General features: G+C 49.6%; 1 protein-coding gene across 2 annotated transcripts in view; it reads right to left on the bottom strand.

Moving 5' to 3' along the window:
• SGPL1 (sphingosine-1-phosphate lyase 1) overlaps positions 1-20,264 on the bottom strand; it is a 75,623-nt gene that overhangs the window by 54,858 nt on the left and 501 nt on the right. Inside the window, exons 1-2 of one of the 2 annotated variants that reach the window (XM_045040108.1) lie at positions 19,908-20,263; positions 3,916-3,977 (exon numbers count right to left, since the gene is read on the bottom strand). In XM_045040108.1, the coding sequence (XP_044896043.1) occupies positions 3,916-3,942 (27 nt within the window). In that variant the 5' untranslated portion in view covers positions 3,943-3,977; positions 19,908-20,263. Of the gene's footprint in view, positions 1-3,915; positions 3,978-19,907; position 20,264 lie in introns of those variants that run through there. The other variant, XM_019813215.2, reaches the window with a different exon arrangement.

Raw genomic sequence — 20,264 nt, 5'->3', positions numbered from 1 at the left:
TTCATCTTCATTCTTTGGGTTCACAGTATCCTGTCCACACAACAGTTTCCAACCCTATCAAACCGAACGAATGCCCTCTCTTTATAACAAATATGTGGTATGCCCCTTTATTATTCTGAAACGAAATTCAAAGACTGCAGCATTACACTTATATGAATATAACTCTTAAGTTTGCAATATAGTGCCCTAACTGCAAGGTGAGAGAAAATAAACAAGACCTGTATAAAAAAATATGTAGGGGTGCCTGGGTGGTTCAGCTGATTGAGAATCTGACTTCGGCTCAGGTCACGATCTCACGGTTCATGAGTTCGAGCCCTGTGTCAGGCTCTGTGCTGACAGCTCGGAACCTGGAGCCTGCTTCAGATTCTGTATCTCCCTCTCTCTCTGCCCCTCCCTCACTCGCACTCTGTCTCTCTCTATCTCTCTCAAAAATAAACATTTAAAAACAGTTTTTTAAAAATATGGATTTTCTGGGGCGCCTGGGTGGCGCAGTCGGTTAAGCGTCCGACTTCAGCCAGGTCACGATCTCGCAGTCCGTGAGTTCGAGCCCCGCGTCAGGCTCTGGGCTGATGGCTCGGAGCCTGGAGCCTGTTTCCGATTCTGTGTCTCCCTCTCTCTCTGCCCCTCCCCCGTTCATGCTCTGTCTCTCTCTGTCCCAAAAATAAATAAACGTTGAAAAAAAAATATATGGATTTTCAGACAAGATCGTACTAGAAAACAAAAGCACCCCACTCACTCGCTTCCAAAGTGCTCCCTTAGAGGGCACAGCTATCCTACTCACCCTGCCCCAGTCCCGGTCCACACAAACCCCCTCACATCAGTCACAAAGCTCACCAACCTCTTCTGTCCCTTATGGGGAATGTGGCCCAGAGACAGCATTGCAAAGCAGAAAAGGAGGGATTCGAAGTAAGACTCAAGTGTGGTTAAAACTTCATCACTGTGGTGCCCTCTCTAAGCCTAGTTTTCCATCTACAAAAGGAGGATGCCAGCATATTTTTCCACGGGTTATTGTGAAAATTAAATAAATATGTAGAGTATCTATTTCTGCACCTAACATGTAATACCTGTTCAATAAGTATTAACTATTAGACTTCTATTATTCCTGGACCCACCGTGTACCATCTCCTAGCTTATGTCTATCTTATTCCCCCAGCAGAAAGGAGGGATGACTAGACATCATTTATCAGAGATGCTCAAAAGAGGACTCCTATACAACGTAAGTAAGAAGTTGCATCATACGGCCTCCGAGATTACTTCTAATTCTGACGTTCTAAGGTTCTACAATACGCTGCCCTGCATGCAGGCTATTTTTTATTAACTAGGGTCCTTTCTTCCCAGTTAAAGGGCCCAGAACAAGTCTCCTGCTTCATACAAACTAACTAAAGAACACAGATAATGATGGTTTAATGCCCCCATTGAACACCCGGCCCTGGCCATTGATTCTTTAGCACAGCACAGGCAAAGAATGAATAACAGAAAGGAAGGAAGGAAGGAAGGAAGGAAGGAAGGAAGGAAGGAAGGAAGGAAGGAAGGAAGGAAAGTAGGAAGGGGCGCCTGGGTGGCTCGGTTGGTTAAGCGTCCGACTTCGGCTCAGGTCATGATCTCGCGGTCCGTGAGTTCGGGCCCCGGGTCAGGCTCTATGCTGACTGCTCAGAGCCTGGAGCCTGTTTCAGATTCTGTGTCTCCCTCTCTCTCTGCCCCTCCCCTGTTCATGCTCTCTCTCTGTCTCAAAAATAAATAAACGTTAAAAAAAAATTTTTTTTTAAATAAAAAATTTAAAAAAAAAGAAAAGTAGGAATAACAACTTTTCCAGAGAAAGCACCTCAAGGAACAAGTGCCGTATCTTTAGAGCATGAGGATTCTTGAGGGCCAGTCATTATCCGTGTGAATTAATTCTCTACACCAACAAGCAAATCAACACCCTAAATATTCTAGATCATCAAATGAGAAAATGAAAAGTAGTGGTGATTGCTACAGAAATGTTCCAAAACAAAACTGATTCCAAAGTTAACATTCTGAATAAAAACACTGCTACAGAGAGCCCACGGGCCCAAGAAGTAATAAGCACATCTCTGGGCACGAGGGTATATCCTACTCACACACAGAAATCCTAATTTACATAAAGATACTGATCTGTAAGCAAATTGTCAATAGTTACAAATCATTCTGCATTAACCCTGTAAGGTACTAACGGTAGTTATTTCCGACTAGTGGAATTATTGGGGGTTGCTTCCTTTTACTTATTTACAGCTCCCAGTTTTCCTAACATGTGGCTCTTGCAATAAGAATTTAAAATCACATAAGGCTATTTATTATCCACTGACAATCCATGACAATTGAGGCAAGAAACTATTTTAGGGGAACTCTTCACCAGGATCTGTGGATAAACCAAGTATTGACCTGTCTTTAAAATCATCCTTGCTCTCTGCCTCACACCTGAACTAATCACAACTTAGTTTCCCTCTTTACCCTTCCCACAGACCTTATAGGTTTTGCCACTACAGAAAGTCAGCACCGGGTACAAAAAACACCCTCACTACTCACTTTTGCCAAGTTCCCAGTGATGGCTACCAATTCTCTGCGATAGTGAGATTAAAAAAAAAAAAAAAAAAAAAGGGAAAGGAATGGTTTTTAAATCAATGCTTTTGCACAAAGAGACCTCAGACTCAGAGAAATAGCTTATTAAAAATAAAATGCTTGGGGCGCATGGGTGGCTCGGGCGGTTTGCCCGACCGACTTCAGCTCAGGTCATGATCTCATGGTCTGTGGGTTTGAGCCCCGCGTGGGCTCTGTGCTGACAGCTTGGAACCTGGAGCCTGGAGCCTGCTTCAGATTCTGTGTCTCCCTCTCTCTCTGCCCCTTCCCCACTCATGCTCTCTCTCTCTCTCTCTCTCTCCCAAAAATGAATGTAAAACAACTAAAAAAAAAAAACTTAAAAAAAAAATGAAACGCTCTTTTTCTATATAGCTACTGAAAAACCGTAGGCTCCCTGCAATTCTCACAATAAAGAGCCTCTATGGAATCATAAAGGTCCCAAGAATAAAACTTCATTTTGGTAAACATGCATTTGGCAATGCTATTCTCCCTGCTCAGTTATTTAAAAACAAAAAACAAAACAAAACAAAAAAAAAAAGGCACAGAAAATCTCAAGAGGGAAAAACAGCTTCTACCAAAGCAGGCATATTCCTCAGCCCAACAAAATAACTCAAATTCAAACCAGTTTAACTCACCAAGCATTTGTTAAGCACTTACTATACACAGAGCACCATGACAGCTGTTTATTCCTCTTTTTTTTTTTTTTAATTTTTTTTAACGTTTTTATTTATTTTTGAGACAGGGAGAGACAGAGCATGAACAGGGGAGGGTCAGAGAGAGGGAGACACAGAATCTGAAACAGGCTCCAGGCTCTGAGCTGTCAGCACAGAGCCCGACGCGGGGCTCCAACTCACGGACCGTGAGATCATGACCTGAGCCGAAGTCGGCCGCTTAACCGACTGAGCCACCCAGGCGCCCCTGTTTATTCCTCTTTAAACAAGTAAGACAGGATATCTGCTTTCTGAGGAATCATAACTCTACTCTGGGAGACCCACGCTTTTAAACGAATATACGGCAGACCCAAACAAAATTAAATACAAGTTTTAATACTGCTCCGGTAGTACGGGAAGGGAGAGATTAAAATAAGTTGCAAGAATTCTGTAAAAGATTCTTCACATTCATTAAATACGAATATATTCATATGTTTAATTCAGTCACTTACCCATCTCAAACATTAAACCCAAAATAAAGGTAGCAGGAAGGCTCAGCTACGAAAAGCAAGCATCAGAAGTGAGAGTTACACACTCAGATCCTTTGGACTAAAAATAAAACTTAAGGGACAAGCGCCTTATGACAAAGGGGATGTTTGGGAAAGCTTACCAACATCAGAAGGTCCGTACTCGGCATCTTCCTCTTCCAGCTGTGCTTACGGAGCCTCCCCTCTGCAAAAGGGAACCAGGTTTGTTTACTTCCAAAGCTTTAAACTGTCGCGTCTGCCCGCCCAGAGTCGCTAGAGCAGTCAAGAAATGGTTCTCTCCCTCCTTTGAGAGCTCAGATTTCACTCCCAGATAGGACACTCCACCCCCAGCACCCGGGCCAGCGAATGAGAACCCTGCTGGCACCGGCCTTCCCTCCCACAGCTGAGCAAACGAATCCAGGCCCAGCCTCCCACGAAGCAAGCCCCCCAGGTAGACACCCGGGGGAAACGCCCAGCCCGCCGCCAACCGGAGCCCGGGGCCCAGCCCACAAACGCAGCGGGGCGAAGAGTCGGACGGGCGCCGGGGGCAGCCCGTCCCAGCGTCCAGCCTCCTGGCCTCGTCCGCGACCCCCTCCCTCCCACCCCGGAGCCCTTCCTCTCTTCGCAAGGAGCCGCAGATCCGGGCTGCCCGACGTCCGCTCCTACCTCCGCGGGACTGGGGTTTCGGAGCCCGCTCCCTATCGGCCCCGGCGCTCTCCCGCACCCACTCACGGGCCCCCGGCGCCCAGGCTCAGAACGCGCCCGCGGGCATCCGCCAGCCCCTCGCTCTGCCCGACCCTCCCTCCTCCCCCGCGCTGCCCGGCCCTGCCCTGCCCAGCCCACCCGGGAGCCCTCGGCCCCAGCTCGACCGTCCCTTTTCCGGAGCCGCAACGGCCCCCCTGCACTCCTTTGCCCCGAGTCCGCCTCCCCGCTCCTCCCCTCAGCCTCTCCCTCTCGCCGGCCCGGCTCCTCCTCACCACGCGACAGACTCGCGGGGCGGCGGAGCGCGGGCTCCCCCTGCAGCCGCTGCCGCCGAGATTGGAGGTCCCACCGCCGGCGGCCCCGCCCCTCCCCGCCCGGAAATGGCTCCCCAGCCCCGGCGTGCGCGGCGCCGGCGTCGGGCGCGCGCACGTCCCGACCCGGGCCAGAGGCCCGCCTCCCCTCCGGGCCCCCCCGCCCTGCGCGCCGCCTGCTGGCCAGACAGAGGCCAGCACCAGGGCCCTGGGCGGGGGAGGTGCGACCCGCTGGAGGCAGGGGGTCCGCAACTTCTCCTTAAGGCTAGACGTTGGTTATAAAAACGAACTTCCTGGTCACATTTGGTCATTTGGAGGCCCTGGAGAGTCAGCCTGCCGAGCACTGTACAGGTTGATCCAAGGCAACCACTCAAAATGTGTCTTTAGAGAGACCTTTGGGATTTTAATAGGTGACTCAGAGATTTGCCCCTTCTCCCTTCATTTCCAGGTGAAATATCTAAGTCTCAAATACATTTTGCATGACTCACCCAGGACACTAATACAGCAGAATCAAAGGCACCACAGTTACATGTAACTGACAGCGATCAGCATATGGTATTTTTCTGCAACCGATTTTTAGAATGACCCCTAGGCGGAATCTTGAAATTTTAACAAAGATGACACCAATCGAGGGTACCCAATTCCATCCCCTTGCAAATGTCTTCCTGACGCTAACTTAGGGTGGCATCACCGCCATCGTTACTCCTCCAGTGCTCTCAAGGATGAAATCCCTTATCGCCGGGCCCTTCTCTGCACACCCCCTCAGCATTTCCCAAACTCCCAGCCAGAATGGTGAAGCCTCTGAAAGAGTCAAGCAAGTTATCCCTGGGCTTCCTTGCCCACAGCCCCATCCCATCAGAAGTCCGAGGAACGTTTGCCTTTCAGAGCTCCTGGATCAGGCACTGACACCCCCAGACCCTTACCGCTCTTGCTGCTGTCTCCCAGCAGACTCGCATTCTCAGCGTCGGAGGGTCAGAAAAATGTCCTGGGACCTCCAGCCGATGCCTACCCATCAAGAGTTACTTTGGGATTCCAGGCACGTTCTCCCCACACCCCCACTTCCACCCCCTGTGTTTTATTTCTTCTTCACATCCCAGGATCTGCTCTCCCTGGTCTCTTTCTTAGCTGCCACCTCTCATCCTTTACTCTAAAATCTCTGTGCCAGCTGACTGGAGGACAGGGTCCATCTCTGGTTCCTCCCCACGCCTCTGTGGTGCGACTTCACTGCTCCTCACGCATCGTGAACGGTCTGTTCATTCTTCCCAGATGAACCAACCAATTCGGCCTCATTGACTAATCCTTATTGTTGTGGACTAAATGTTTGTTTCCCCCCCCCCCAAAAAAAATTCGTATGTTGAAGCCCTAACCCCCAATGTGGTGGTGAGGCTTCTGGGAAGTCATTGGGTTTAGATGAGATCATGAGGGCAGAGCCCCGGCAAGGGGATTAGTGTCCTTCTAAGAAAAGGAAGAGACACCAGAGCTCTCTCGCTCTCCAATCACATACAAAGAGGTCACTTGAGCACATGATGCCATGGCAGCAGTTTGCAAGCCAGAAAGAGGCTCCTCACCCAAAACTGAACCTGCCAGCACCTTTATCTTGCATTGTGTTATAACAGCCCGAGCTGAGTAAGAAACTTATTTTGCCAAGAACTATGATAGGCACCTTCACATCCGGGGCCCTGTTTGTGTCCTAACTTGCCCAGATCAGGCGACTCTCATCATCTCCCAACTTGTAAACAAGGGTGCCAAGGCTCAGAGAAGATAAGTGATCACTCAGAAGACACACAGAAGCATGGGGTAGAGTTGGATGGCAAGTTAAAGCCCCAGATTTTGTAGGGAGAAACTAAAATATGCTGGTTGATTTATCAAGCTCAAAGAATGTTAGAGGGAGAGGAACCTTCCCCTATTTGCCAGCACAACCCCATAGTATATGTATGAAGAAACCAAGGACCAGAAAGGAACTTGACTCTTGGAAGTTCCTTGCAGAGCACAGAAGTTGTATCTGTGTGTGTGTGTGTGTGTGTGTGTGTGTGTGTGTGTGTGTGAGAGAGAGAGAGAGAGAGAGAGAGAGAGAGAGAGACAGAGAGACAGAGAGACAGAGAGAGAGAGATTTCAGGCCCCCTGCTCCTCTACCCCACACTCCCCTTAACTATACAATAACATCAGGGATTACAAGAGAAACATCAAGTAGAAAGCTGCCCAAGATAAAAGATGCATGGGGATTAAAGGAGATAATTTCAGCTTTCACAGGGGAATCACATTATACCAAAATGGAACAAAATCCCCACTGCCTATCGACCTCACATGTCCTAGCTATACTGATGGGCCCTTGGGAGAAAGCAAGAGGAATGAGAACAAAGAAGATATAAATAAAAGAGGCAATTACAGTGCCGAGGGAAGAGGGATGTGAAAAAAGAAGAGGGGGCTCAAGAAGAGACACAGGCAGTTTTGCTTCCCCTCTGCCCCCATCCGACACTCCCACAGTAGGGGCTTCGCTAGGAGAGGCTTCGCTGGCTGGTGGGAGACAGAGGTGGGGTGACTTCCACACCCAGGGTGTGGTTTCCCAAGGAGCACCACTGGCATCACCTGGAAGCTTGCTAGAAATGCTGGATCTTGGAACCCCACTCCAGAAGACTGAATCCGAGGGTACATTTAAACAAGACCCCCTGGTGATAGACCTACACCATAAAGTTTGAGAAGTACTTCCCAGGATGCCCTGCTTGCAGAGAAAGCATGGTGTTTTTTATTAAGACCGTATGTTTGGGACGGTTTAAGGGGGGTGGTGAATATTTAGAGGGGTGAGGAGGAGAACTGATGCTCCCCACGTTGGCCTTTGGTGGCGTCATGGTGCCTTCCAGGATAACAAACACTTGGGAGGGACTGGGAATACCTAGGGGGAACCAGGTGAGGGACTGAAATTCATGCTGATGCCGGAGGGCTTGGGGTGCCAGGGGGCAGAGTGAGAAGGAATATGGTCTGGGATTTTTTTTTCCCTACACGGCTTCTTTCAAAACAATTCTTGCCAGCAAATCTGGTTCTCTTAAAATGACAGCTATCCATGGCCAAGTTAGTGACAGCCTTCCCCCCATCCATGAGGACGCATGCCCCACTCCAAAACGCAGGAACATGCTACCCATGACTCCATTCCTGTCCCTGACACCTCCCCTCCCAACTGGGGACCTTCTGTGGAAGCTCACCTCAAGACAGGGCTGTGGGCAGATGTCCTCGTAGCTTCTGAACCCCTCCTGGAAAGGAAGGGCCCACAGGAAAGCCCCCCGCAGGACCTCTGTTCATGGAGTCTAAAATGCCCTCCCCAAGGAGAGGTGGGAAACTAGGCAAAGAGCAGCAGATTGGGGTGACACAGCGGAACCAGCCAACACAAACAGAAGTGGCCTTGAGAAGAAGGAGGGCTAAGGGCCAGCCAGACACGGGAGCACCTGAGGCCGGGAGCACTCTGTGCCCAGAGGTTGCCACTCTGGGACAGACTGCAAGGTGCAGTGGGCCACTGAGGTACATGTCCCAGGTGCCAAAAGTCGGAGCGGCCGAGCCCTGAGAAACAAGAGTCATTTCCCAAGGAAGCCCGCTTTTCCTGAGGAAGCCACCCATTGCCGTCTAGGCTGCGTGATCACTCCTAGCAAAGCATCAAAACCAGAGTGGCTGCTTATCAGAAAGCAAACAAATACGAACTTCCCGGGGCAGAAGGAAACCGGCTGGGGCTGTGCTGACAAAATGGCTTTGAAGGCAGGCAGAGCGGCTTCCACCCAGAGATTACTGCTTGGCCTCAGACAACTCAGTCTGCTGGGCTGAGCCTGGGCTTCCTCGGCTGTCAAACAAGGGTTAATAGCATCTACCCCAGGGCTGTGGTGGTACCTCGGGAGGGGAACATGTGTACCCGACACCGGCCCAGACCCACAAGAGGGACCCAAGAACATCAGTTTAATCTGAACCACGCATGTCTAGGATGAGCTCAGTTGAGATCCAAATCTGGACTCTGTGACTGGCTAAACCAAGCCCAGCCCCCTCACCGTGTTGCTCTTGGCCTCGCTTCCTTCCCCACTGGGACCCCATCCTCATGGTTGGTCAGTCTTTCTAAAGTTCCCCTTGCCCCGTATGGGCACCCTAGGCCTTATCAAGGCGTGTCCAAGAGCCTCAGATCTATTTCTTCCTACAGGTTTTGTTCTTGGTAGACCAGTTCGTCTCAAATCAACCAGACCTCACACTCTCTGGTTATGGGGACTACAAAATATATTTGTTACAATCAGGGGGTGTACCGACCTACGCATATAATTCTCTCGCAAAGCAGTACAGTGACCTAATTTTAAAAGTGAAAGCCAGGGGCGCCTGGGTGGCTCAGTCGGTTGAGCGGCCGACTTCGGCTCAGGTCATGATCTCACGGTCCGTGGGTTCGAGCCCCGCGTCAGGCTCTGTGCCGAAAGCTCGGAGCCTGGAGCCTGCTTCAGATTCTGTGTCTCCCGCTCTCTGACCCTCCCCCGTTCATGCTCTGTCTCTCTCTGTCTCAAAAATAAATAAATGTTAAAAAAAAAATTAAAAAAAAAAAAGTGAAAGCCAGGATCATGAAATCATACATGAAGTTGGCAGACACGTGGACTTACAATGGATAAGCAGGTTTTTAAGAGAAAAGAGTAATTGTTTGAATATTGCCGCATTTCCTTTGTTGACATTGGAAAAAAAAAAAGGGGGCTAAATCAGGATCCTTGTAGAACTACCTACAATCATTGTGACCTGAAAAGCTACAAATGCACACCGGTACGGAGGTGTTGTCTCAGGGACTCAAACACTGTTAGCGGCCCTGCCACGGGTGATGTGATTTTCCAAAATGGTGGATTAGGAGTTGTAAAGTTTCAGGCAAGGTAGGACAACTCACATGCAACTTTCCACATGGTGGCTGCACTTCAGGAAGCATGTATAATAAAATCATGGGGTTTTTTGGGGGGGGGGGAGGGAGAGAGAGCATGTGAGAGAGAGAGAGAGAGAGAGAGAGAGAGAGCATGCATGAGCAAGGGAGGGGCAGAGAAAGAGGAAGAGAGAGAATCCCAAGCAGGCTCCATGCTGTCAGAGTAGAACCCAACATGGGGCTCGATCTCACGAACCGTGAAATCATGACCTGAGGCGAAATCAAGAGTCGGACACTCAGCTGAATGAGCCACACAGGTGCCCCTAATAAAACCATGTTTTCAAAGAAATCTACTCCTCGCATGAAAGTGACATTGGGTTTTTGGCTCATGTGACCGTGACCTGGTTTTTTACCTACATGAACATTCTGGCAAAATGTCAAAACGATGTGCAGGACCCAGGGGCAATTCTTCACTGTGAGGGGCTGCCCTTGCAATGTCTGTGTGGCAAGATCGCTATCCTCATCATGTGACAAGCAAAATTTTTAAATTTGCAGGATGCCCCCTTGGAAGCTGAGCCGACCCACTGAGACCTGCTACCGTGGACTGAGGCCAGGAATGCACTTGAGCACAAGCCTCATTTTATTATCTGCGGCTGAGTATCTGTCAAGCTGAAAGGGACTTGAGCACCGACCAGGCCCAGCCTCCCCAGGTAGCATTGCATGTCAGAATCTCCAAGAACCTTTTCGAAATCCACATGTCAGGGCTTTCCTGCAGACCCAGTGAATGGGGAGTGGGGCCCAGACATCTGTATTTTGAACACTCCCAGGTGAGAGGTGCCACGTTCTACCCATTCTCATCAGCTTCTATGCCTTGGTCCCTCAGCTAGTGGAGACTGAACCTAGAATTCCTGACATTTCAGCTCCAGGAGCCGAGGCTCTGGAAATGTAATGAAATGTATGGGTTCTTGTGCCAGCTTTGGGACTCGGGCGCTGTGTGGCCTTGGATGAACCGTTTACCCTCTCTGGGTCTCAATGTTCTCACCTCAAAATCGGGTACAGAGGGGAAGCTACAGTCCAACTCTGGCAGTCTAGAATTCTCTACGCCTCACTTTGGTTATACTTCCCAGAAACCTCTGCGTGGAAACTCCACCTCTCTGTCTCCAGGTTCCCGGCAAGGGCCCTCCATCATGCAGTTACTTGGTTGGGGTGGGTGTCTGTCCCAGTCCTGAGCTCAGGGTGAGCAGTGTGGCCAGAATGCCCAAGGAGGCCAGGCCCCCTCCCCCTCTCCCAGCAGTGTTGACACAGATAGGGTGCAATGAAGAGGTCCAGGTAATACAAGTCCGGTGTAAACAGAGGACTAAGGGGGGTAATTATGAGCGTTGGCCTGTGGTTACTCCTTTCCTGGCCCCGCAGAACCAGCTCCCAGGCTGACTCACTCAGAGGAGCTCTGGATTTACACTGAGCTCAGGGTCAGTGGAGGAGGGGAGAACGTCCATCCCCACCAGCAAATAAAAACCTTGGGGGTTAGAAACAGAGTTAAAGTAATTTTCTCTAGTAGGTTTAAAAAAAAAAAAAAACTTTATATTTGAGAGAGAGAGAGAGAGCACAAGCAGGGGCGGAGCAGAGAGGGAGGGAGACAGAGAATCCAAAGCAGGCTCCAGGTTCCAAGCTGTCGGCACAAAGTCCTACATGGGGCTCAAACTCACAAACCAAGAAATCCCGACCTGAGCCGAAGTCGGATGCTTACCGACTGAGCCACCCAAGCGCCCCTCTCTAGCAGGCTTTTAAAAAACTAAGGGCAGTCATTCTCCATGCCCAGGGGGGGTTGACCTGGCTGAGGGATCAAGGAGAGCTTGAGCTCAGTGCACAGGATGAACGGGAGTTAACCAGACAGAGAGGAAGAGACAGAGTGTTCTGGCCGAGGACACTGTATGTGCCAAGGCCCAGTGGCAGGGACAAAAAGGCCGGTGTGGCCAGAGAGACAAGAGGAAGAGGGAGGAGAGGGAGAGGCCGGGGTGCAGGTCAGTAGGGACAGTTGTGCAGGGCAAGTGCACAGCCGCACCTTCAGGGACCCGAGCAGGTGAAGTGACTGCCTGTGGCTCATTCATTCACTCATTCATTCATTCAAATGCTAGGTGACAGTATCCTGGGCAGGGGATGTTTCACTGAACGGAACAAAGATCTCTTTCCTAGCATGACTCAGAGTCTAGTGGAAGGAGTCAGACAAATAAACGTAATGAGTAAACGACAACAGTTCGGTAGAAAGTGCCCAGGACGGAGCAAAGAAAATAAATAAATAAAATAAAAGCCGAGTGTGGGAAACCGAAACTGTGGGGCATGAGGCAGGGTGTCACGGGCGCCACAGTTGTAAGCAGAATGGGAGAATAGGCCCAACGTTTCCATTTTTCAAGGTAAGTTATAAATCCAGACTTTTTTGGTAAAATCTCTCAATGTTAAAATCGTGATGTCTTGGGAGCCTGCTGGAGTCAGCAGTTACTTTCTTCTCTTTGCTAGGACTCCTGTAGTGCCTTTAGCACCTGGAGAGACAGAGCCCAGTTACAGGGCCGGTCACTGCCCCAAAGAAGCCACATTCAGAGACTACCAGTGACGCCTTCAACCTTGTGTGGAGAGCTTTTCCTGTTTTCTCGGGTGCCCAAGCGATTTCGAAGTCCTTGTCCCTTGGGGCAGACACAGAGGAGCTGGCCACAACCCGCTGCTCGCCCAAGTTCTGCCGGGAAGACTGTTGCTCCGGAGAAGCGCCCTCCCTGGAGCAGAAAGGACGCGCGGTGCTGACACCCAAGCACACTCCTGACCCCTCTGGGCACTGGGGAGACAGATGCAACATACAGATCACTCTTTATTCTCCGTTAGCAACAGGAAACAGCATGAATTCCGGACAAAAGGGGCTCAAAAACGCTGAAGGACCATGTCGTTTTTTTCTTGTTGCAATTTCCATAATTCATCTTGTGACCATGATGTAACTTGCTGAATCACCCCGGTTTGTTAATTCCCGCTTTCCTCCCCCTGAGAGAGAGAGAGAGAGAGAGAGAGAGAGAGAGAGACAGAATCTGTAGTTGTATGGTGGTTGTCAAGAGATCTAAAAGGCCTTTATAAAGGGGAATGTGACCAAGGAACTCCCAGAACATTGGGCAACTTATCCAAACGTCTTGAAGTTTTGTCTTTTAATTGAAATATACCCCGTGGACACACAAGTCCACAAATCAAAGTCAAGCTTCATGAATCTTCAGGGAGTCAACAGCCGTATTCAGCACTTCTACTAAGGAACAGGGCGTTGCCAATTCGATTGTTTTTTATTTTTATTTAATTAATTAATTATTTATTTAATGTTTCTTTCTTTCTTTCTTTTTTATGGGCAGATATACAATATTTATTGGTGGTAATATTCCAAGTTCAAAATATGGCAATTATATCTATATTAACCTACAAATTTAATGCAATTCTAAAAAAAAAAATTCCAGCATGTAATGTTGATTTATTTCTGAGACAGAGAGAGACAGAGCATGAGCAGAGGAGACGCAGAGACAGAGGAAGACACAGAATCCGAAGCAGGCTCCAGGCTCTGAGCTGACAGCACAGAGCCCGACGTGGGGCTCAAACCCACAGACCCCGAGTCCACGACCTGAGCCGAAGTCAGCCGCTCAACTGACTGAGCCACCCAGGCGCCCCTCGATTGTTTCTTAAATGAAAGCAACTGAGGCTGGGGGCGAATGTTCAGCTTCCTGTCTGAGGCCACAGGGCCCCGGAGGATGAAGCACTTTTATCTTTATCCAAATATCAACAAGCAGACATTGAAGTCATTTTAATCAGGGGGCTGGTTGTATCACATTTGGGTCTTAAATCAGTCCCTCTGCACTCTGTGGAGAATGGCTAGCTGCAGGTACAAACGGACAGACTGGTTCCAAGGCTTCTTCGTTCATCTAGGCAAGGAGTAGAGCTGGTCGGTTCCAAGGGAGGACAAGGGTCGCTGGGGCCATAGCCCAGGCTATGTGGAAAGCACTTACCTGGTAAGTCTTCCATAAATGGCAGCCCATCGCAATAATCATCTATCAGTAGATGTACTGATCTATCTGTGAGGTTAGATTGTACCTGGAGAAGATGACCTTCTCTTCTAGAGAAGATGGGTGCTTGGACTGATGAGATCGTCCTGGATGGAGTAGGGTGGGCCCCTAAGCCAGTGTGACAGAGGTCTTTCGAAAGGGGGAGAATTTGGACACAGACACGCACATAGGGAGAATGCCACGAAGAAGGTGGAGACAGAGGTCGAGATGATGCTTTTCCAACCCAAAGAACACCAAAGATTGCCAGCAAACCACCAGCCGAGGGGAGAGGCATGGGCCAGATTCTTCCTCCCAGCACTCAGAAGGCACCAGTGCTGCTGACAGCTTGATCTCAGATTTCTAAGTCTCCAGAACTACGAGACAGGGTCTGTCATTCAAGCCACCCAGTTTCTGGTCCCGTGGTGCAGCAGCCCTAGCAAATTAATACACTGAGATTCCCAAACTCAACTCAAACTTCGGTGGGTTGACACAGGCAGCATGGGAAGGGCGGGGTGACCTATCCATTCCTAGTAACCTCATGTCCCCTCTGAGCCAAGTGGCAGAACAATGGTCGGAGACGGGGAGCCCCCAGTAGCCCTCAGGTCCACTGCTGGCTGGTGGGCAAAAGCAGCCTGAAGCTAATCCTTGGGGCGACTGCTACATTTAGCCTTGGGGCATACAGCAACACCTGCCACTTCCGAATGTTCCAGGAGGTGCTGCAAAGGAAACCGCTCGCTCGGACATAGTTCAGATGCCCACTCTGACTGTCCACTCCTCGTGTATCTCAAGAATTGCAAAAATTTAAACTATGTCCATTGGCTGCCCTTCAAACATCTAAGTCAAGGCTCCCTGGGTATTGCATCATGGTAGACCCAATTAAGCTCATTTCATTCGAATATTCTTACAAGTCTCTCCAGTACACAAATCATTCCAGTCCTTTGAAGCGAGTTGTTTATCGCTAATAAGCCTACTCTCCACCGGAGTTCGCCCCCTCCAGGGAAGCCTTACAAAGTTTCTAGCTGGGAACAGAAAGCCCTGAGGGGATTTCCCAGTGTTGTCTCAGGACACAACCTTACAACCATAAAAAACAAGTCCAAACCAAGGTCTCCCGGCAGAGAATCAGTTACAGTATAGGCGCGGACAAGGGTCCGCGAAGGCTGCCGGGGCCATAGCCCAGGCTGTGTGGAAAGCACCTGCCCGGTAAGTCTTCCATAAATGGCAGCCCATCGCAATAATCATCTGTCAATAGATGCACTGATCTGCGAGTTAGCTTACCTCTGGAGGAGATGACTTCAAAGGGAAGACACCGTACAAAGTTCAGTCAACAGAATGCTTTTCTTGAACTTGGCCCACAAGGCCCCTTACGATCAGTCTCTGCCTCTCTTCACCATCATCTCCCTCACTTCTACCCCACACCGAGACTTTATTTCCCAGACATCGAGTGCCCACATAGCTTATCATCCAACCCGGGACACTTTTGAGGCCGAGGACACATGAAGTTTTCTGGGACAACAGGTGGAAACTGAACTGTTTGGCCCAATCTGGGCCTTCTGGTCTCATCAGCTGTGTGGAACTACTTAGAGTTCCTTCGACATGCCTCCGGCTCTCGTATCCCCAGACTTTTGCACACGCTCTCCTCTTCTCGGAACATCTCTCCTCCCTGCTCTACTGTCTATAACCCATCCCTCCGTGGAGCCTTCCCCAAGACCCCTAGGTGGGCTTGGGCTCTCCTTCCCTGTGTCTCCACTGTCCCCAGCACTTACCACATTCTATCTCCACTTCCCTTACTCCCCACAAGACCTGTAGCCTCCATTTTTTTTTAAGTTTATTTATTTTGAGAGAGACACAGCGAGCGTGTGCAAGTGGCACATGCATGAGCATGAGCAGGGGGAGGGCAGAGAGAGGGGGTGAGAGAGAATCTCAAGCAGGCTCTGTGCTGTCAGTGCGGGGCCAGATGCGGGGCTCGAACTCATGAACTGTGAGATCATGACCTGAGCTGAAATCGAGGGACGGACGCTTAATCGACTGAGCCACCCAGGTGCCCCCAAGACCTATAACCTCTTGAAGACATCTTTGTACGCTTTGGTCCATTCCATGCTGTAGGTACTCAATAGGTATCTAGTCAATGATTTTATTTTTTTTTCAACGTTTTTTATTTATTTTTGGGACAGAGAGAGACAGAGCATGAACGGGGAGGGGCAGAGAGAGAGGGAGACACAGAATCGGAAACAGGCTCCAGTCTCCGAGCCATCAGCCCAGAGCCTGACGCGGGGCTCGAACTCACGGACCGCGAGATCGTGACCTGGCTGAAGTCGGACGCTTAACCGACTGCGCCACCCAGGCGCCCCTAGTCAATGATTTTATAATTAGCCTGGACAAGAGGTAGATGTGTCCACTAGCTTCATTTGTCTGGAGGGTTGTGATCACAAGGAAGACCTACGTTTGCTTTATGAGACCCTAAGGGAAGAACAAGAATACCAACTGGAAGCCTCATGGAAATATATTTCAGCTCAGCATTAAGAAGAGCTTTGCCGCCCAACAGGACTACACAAAATAAACAGGGAGCCTCGAGCAGTAGAGAGCTTTCTGTCACCAGAGCTGTTTTATTGACAAACTCTGGCACACGCTTGGTAGGAATCTTGAGGCAAGGATTCGGGCATGTAGTGGGTGAATGGCCTAAATAACTACGTTATGCTCCATGATTCATCCATTCATTTATTCAACTAGTATTTACTGACCAGGGATTGCACCAGGAACCCAATGAATACACACAGAACAAACACACCCATGTAACCACCGTGCAGAGTGGCGGCCTATGCGAGCCAATGAACAAGGCAGATTTGGCCTCCGACCCGGCGGCGAAGAAATAGACGTAATTGAATGAATTATTGGGTGTCAAAAGGGAGTGTGAGGGGACAACTTGGGGTGGGAGTCAGAGAGACCCTTAGCTTGCAAAAGGATGAATATAGGAAGCTTGTGTGGTTCCATGACCTTAGATGTCTCTAGAGGGCTCAGGCTTCTTTTCTCTTCTGTGATGCCTGCTCTTCCAGTTGGGTGACCTTCCTGAGCGCTGGCTTAGGCCAGTCTATACCTGTCAGCTCCAGAGCTGTGAGTCCTGCTCAGCTGACAGGTAACCAGGTAACTTTGATCATCCCAGGGGAACCATGTGTGGTCTTTAGTTACACCCCTTCTCTCCTCCCCTCTTCTCTGAAAGACCACCAGAAGGCTAGTCACACAGACTTGGAGACAACAGAGGCCCAGGCAGTGCCATGGCGGGTGCACCCCAAGAGCCTGGCCGACTCTCCGTTTCACGGGTAGCCATCAAAGCACCCAGTGGTACTGGCCACAATCCAGAGCTCCACATACAAAACAGAAAAGACACAGCAGGTGAGCCAAGAGGCATGTGACCCCGGGGCTTTCTCCTGCACTGATGGAGGACAGCACTAGGGTAACACAGCAGCTATTCATGAAACGTTCACATGATTTGGGTAAACAATAATCTAAAAAAAATACCATGCCCCAAGTCTTCACTATGGGCCAGGCACTGTGCTGAGTGATTATAGATGCATTATCTTATTTAGGGATTGAACGGCCCCATAAGGGGCAGAATTATTATGCTTACATTACAGAAGAGGAACCTGAGGTCTACAGGTTGTCAAAACTTATCTGAGATCACATAGCCAGGAGATGGCAGGCCCAAGCGTCTCTGGAGCCTGTGTTTGTGGCCTCTGTTCTGTGGACCTTACGTGGCGATAAATGAAAGCCCAACAAGGCAGAAAGGGTCAAAATGAGCTCTCCTGTTTGAACTCCAGAAGTCAGTGACTAAGCCCTCAGCAGGACGAGGATCCAAAACTGAGTTCAAGGCCTAGGCAACGTCAAAAGAAAAATAATGAACCAGAAAAAAAATGCTTTCTTACTTATGTTACAAAGGGATAACTTCTAATACATAAGTGCATATATTCATATAAGGACTAACAAACAGAAGAAGTGGATAAAAGATATGAACAGAAATCACACAAAAGAAGTATCCAAATAGCATTTAGGCATAGGAAAAGATGCCCAATCTGACTAGAGAAAATGCAAATTAAAGCCGAACTAAGGCAGCATTCATCTCCTGCAAACTTGAAAAATGTGTGGGATGCAGCTCTTGTGGCCTTAAATGTAGCATGGATTTGAAAAGAAGGAAACCGAAGGTCAGTGACGTAAGTACCCCTATCAAGAAATTATAAAAGGAACACAAGGCCCAAAGAAAGGAACACAAGGCCCAAAGAAACTCCCTAAAAAATGGAGTTTTTTAAGGAAAAAAAAAACTCACAAAAATAATAACCCTTGGCCGGATGAATCAAGGAAAAACAAGAGAGAAAGAAAGAGAGAATGAACAAATCCGGTCCAATATCAGGAATGAAAAAGCAGGCCTCACCATACCCCCTGGAGACAATGCAAAGGTACGGCCTATGCTCCAAACTTGAAAATTTCTGGCGAAATTCCTCACAAAACACAATGGAAGCCAACACCAAAATGACAGAGATGTTAGAATGATCCGATGAAGATTTTATAGCAGCCATGATAAAAAATATTGTTTCCGTGAGCACTTAGAAACACATTTGCAATAAAGGCGGGTGGGGATAGAAAGCTGTCGCAAAGGAATAGAAGCTATAAAGAACAAAGTGGCGATTTCAGAAATCGTATGAACATTTGTTAACACCTGTCACTAAAGACTTCTCTGATCATTAATGTCCTCATCTACGGGGCTAACTGAGATAACCCATCTGAAAGGGTGAGCACAGGGCCTGGCACATAGCAAGTGCTCTATAAAAGGAGCAATATATTGCTCCTCTTATAACTGAGGCATCCAGGCAGGAGGGCTAAACTTCAAAGCATTTCCAGGCAGACAGACCTTCCTGTGTTGGATGCTCTAAAAAAGACGCGACTAGAAGCAAGTTTGGTAACAACCTTACCGAACAGTGTATTCCCTGAGGTATTCCCTGCACAGCAGGCAGCTGAAATCTGTCTGCAGGCCTGGTGTTTGGTCCTGAAGAATACAATGGAAGGAGTGGAAGGGGAAGGGGGGCTTTAGATCCCCCAAGGGAGCTGGAAGCAGCAGGGAGGGGCTGGGCAGGAGGGAAGAAAGCTTTGTCTTTTTTTCAAACACAGTATTGTTTATCGCAATCGTAGCCAGGATTCCCAGGAGGGTGGAAGAGGGGGCTTGCAGAATGGTTTCAAAGGGGTCCCCTCATTCCTGCAGAGACAGGCCCCGGAAAAGCCATACTTACAAGGAGACCATCGTGACCTGTACGGATGGAGAAGCACTGGGGGCGAGGAACAGATCAGGGACTACCCCACCAGTGGTCAGCACCCTCAGCTGGGAGGGGCAGAACTTTTGAAAGAGTCGGGTCTGTCTCTAGCTTTCCTCCTTCCTTTTTTTCTTGGAAGAAGACGACACAGCATCAGGTACTTTCCCTTAGTTTACAGAACCTGTTTGCCCCTGCCAGTGTCTGATCTCCTCACACCCGTAGGGACTGAGGGATAGCCTCGTCTCATTTTACAGACGTCCAAGTTGAGCCTCAGAGCAATCAAGTGAATTACCCAAGGTAGTCCTCAGACTAAGGACCCATCCCACCTATATACTATCCCTAGGGGCGCCCGGGTGGATCAGTCGGTTAAGCATCTGCCTCTGGCTCGGGTCACGATCTCACAGTTCGTGAGTTCGGGCCCCGCATCGGGCTCTCTGCTGTCTGTGCGGAGCCCGCTTCAGATCCTCTGACCCCCTCTCTCTGCCCCTGCCCCACTCACCCACGCGTGGTTTTTGTCTCCCTCAGAAAAAATTCCTATCTCCATCAAGACATAATGAGTATTCTCTCTACCATTTTAGAGCACCTCTTGTGTGCCAGGCATAAGCCTCGATGCATTGCTTCCCTAATCGCGGGAACCGGGGAGGCCACCCCGCCTTACAGGCAAGGAGGTAGGAGTTCTTACTTAGTGCCTAACACTGTCGGAAACACTTCAGTATGCGTTGAGTCACTCGGTCTTCCCGACAATCCCATGAGAGTGAGTGGAAGTAGCATCTCCATTTCAGAGATATGGGAAATCGAGGGTCAGAGACATCAGGTAATCTGTCTGAGGCCACACAGCTGAGAAGGAGCACAACCGGTATTCGAACCGAGCCTTCTCACCACCGTTCTGTGTTCCCGGCAGCACAGGCGACTTACCTAAGGTGGGACATCTGACAGAATCAGTCAAAACCCCAGCCCAACTGAAGACCAGTCTTTCCACCCAGCTATCCTGCCTAGAGCGGGGCTGGAGGGATGCTCTGGGTCACTTGGGCAGCCTCCTTCCCTCCGGCTAAGAGACAGCTGGATGCCAGTCAATCCCTAGAAACGGCCCTGCATGTGTGGAGGCAGAGCCCGCTATGGTGGCATCAGACCGGGTCGGGCTGGCAGAGCAGGGCCCGAGCTCCATCAACCTTCTCTGCTGCTTGCTGGCTGAAAGCAGCCCCAGACTCTCATCGTCTCCCTGGGCCCCCACTGAAAACACAGTGCCAGAAGGAAAGGGAACTTGGAGGGGTA

Source organism: Felis catus, chromosome D2 (genome assembly GCF_018350175.1).
Source record: "Felis catus isolate Fca126 chromosome D2, F.catus_Fca126_mat1.0, whole genome shotgun sequence".
NCBI classification, from domain to species: Eukaryota; Metazoa; Chordata; class Mammalia; order Carnivora; family Felidae; genus Felis; species Felis catus.
Note: the sequence above shows the minus strand (reverse complement) of the source record. Positions and strands in the feature narration are given on the sequence as shown.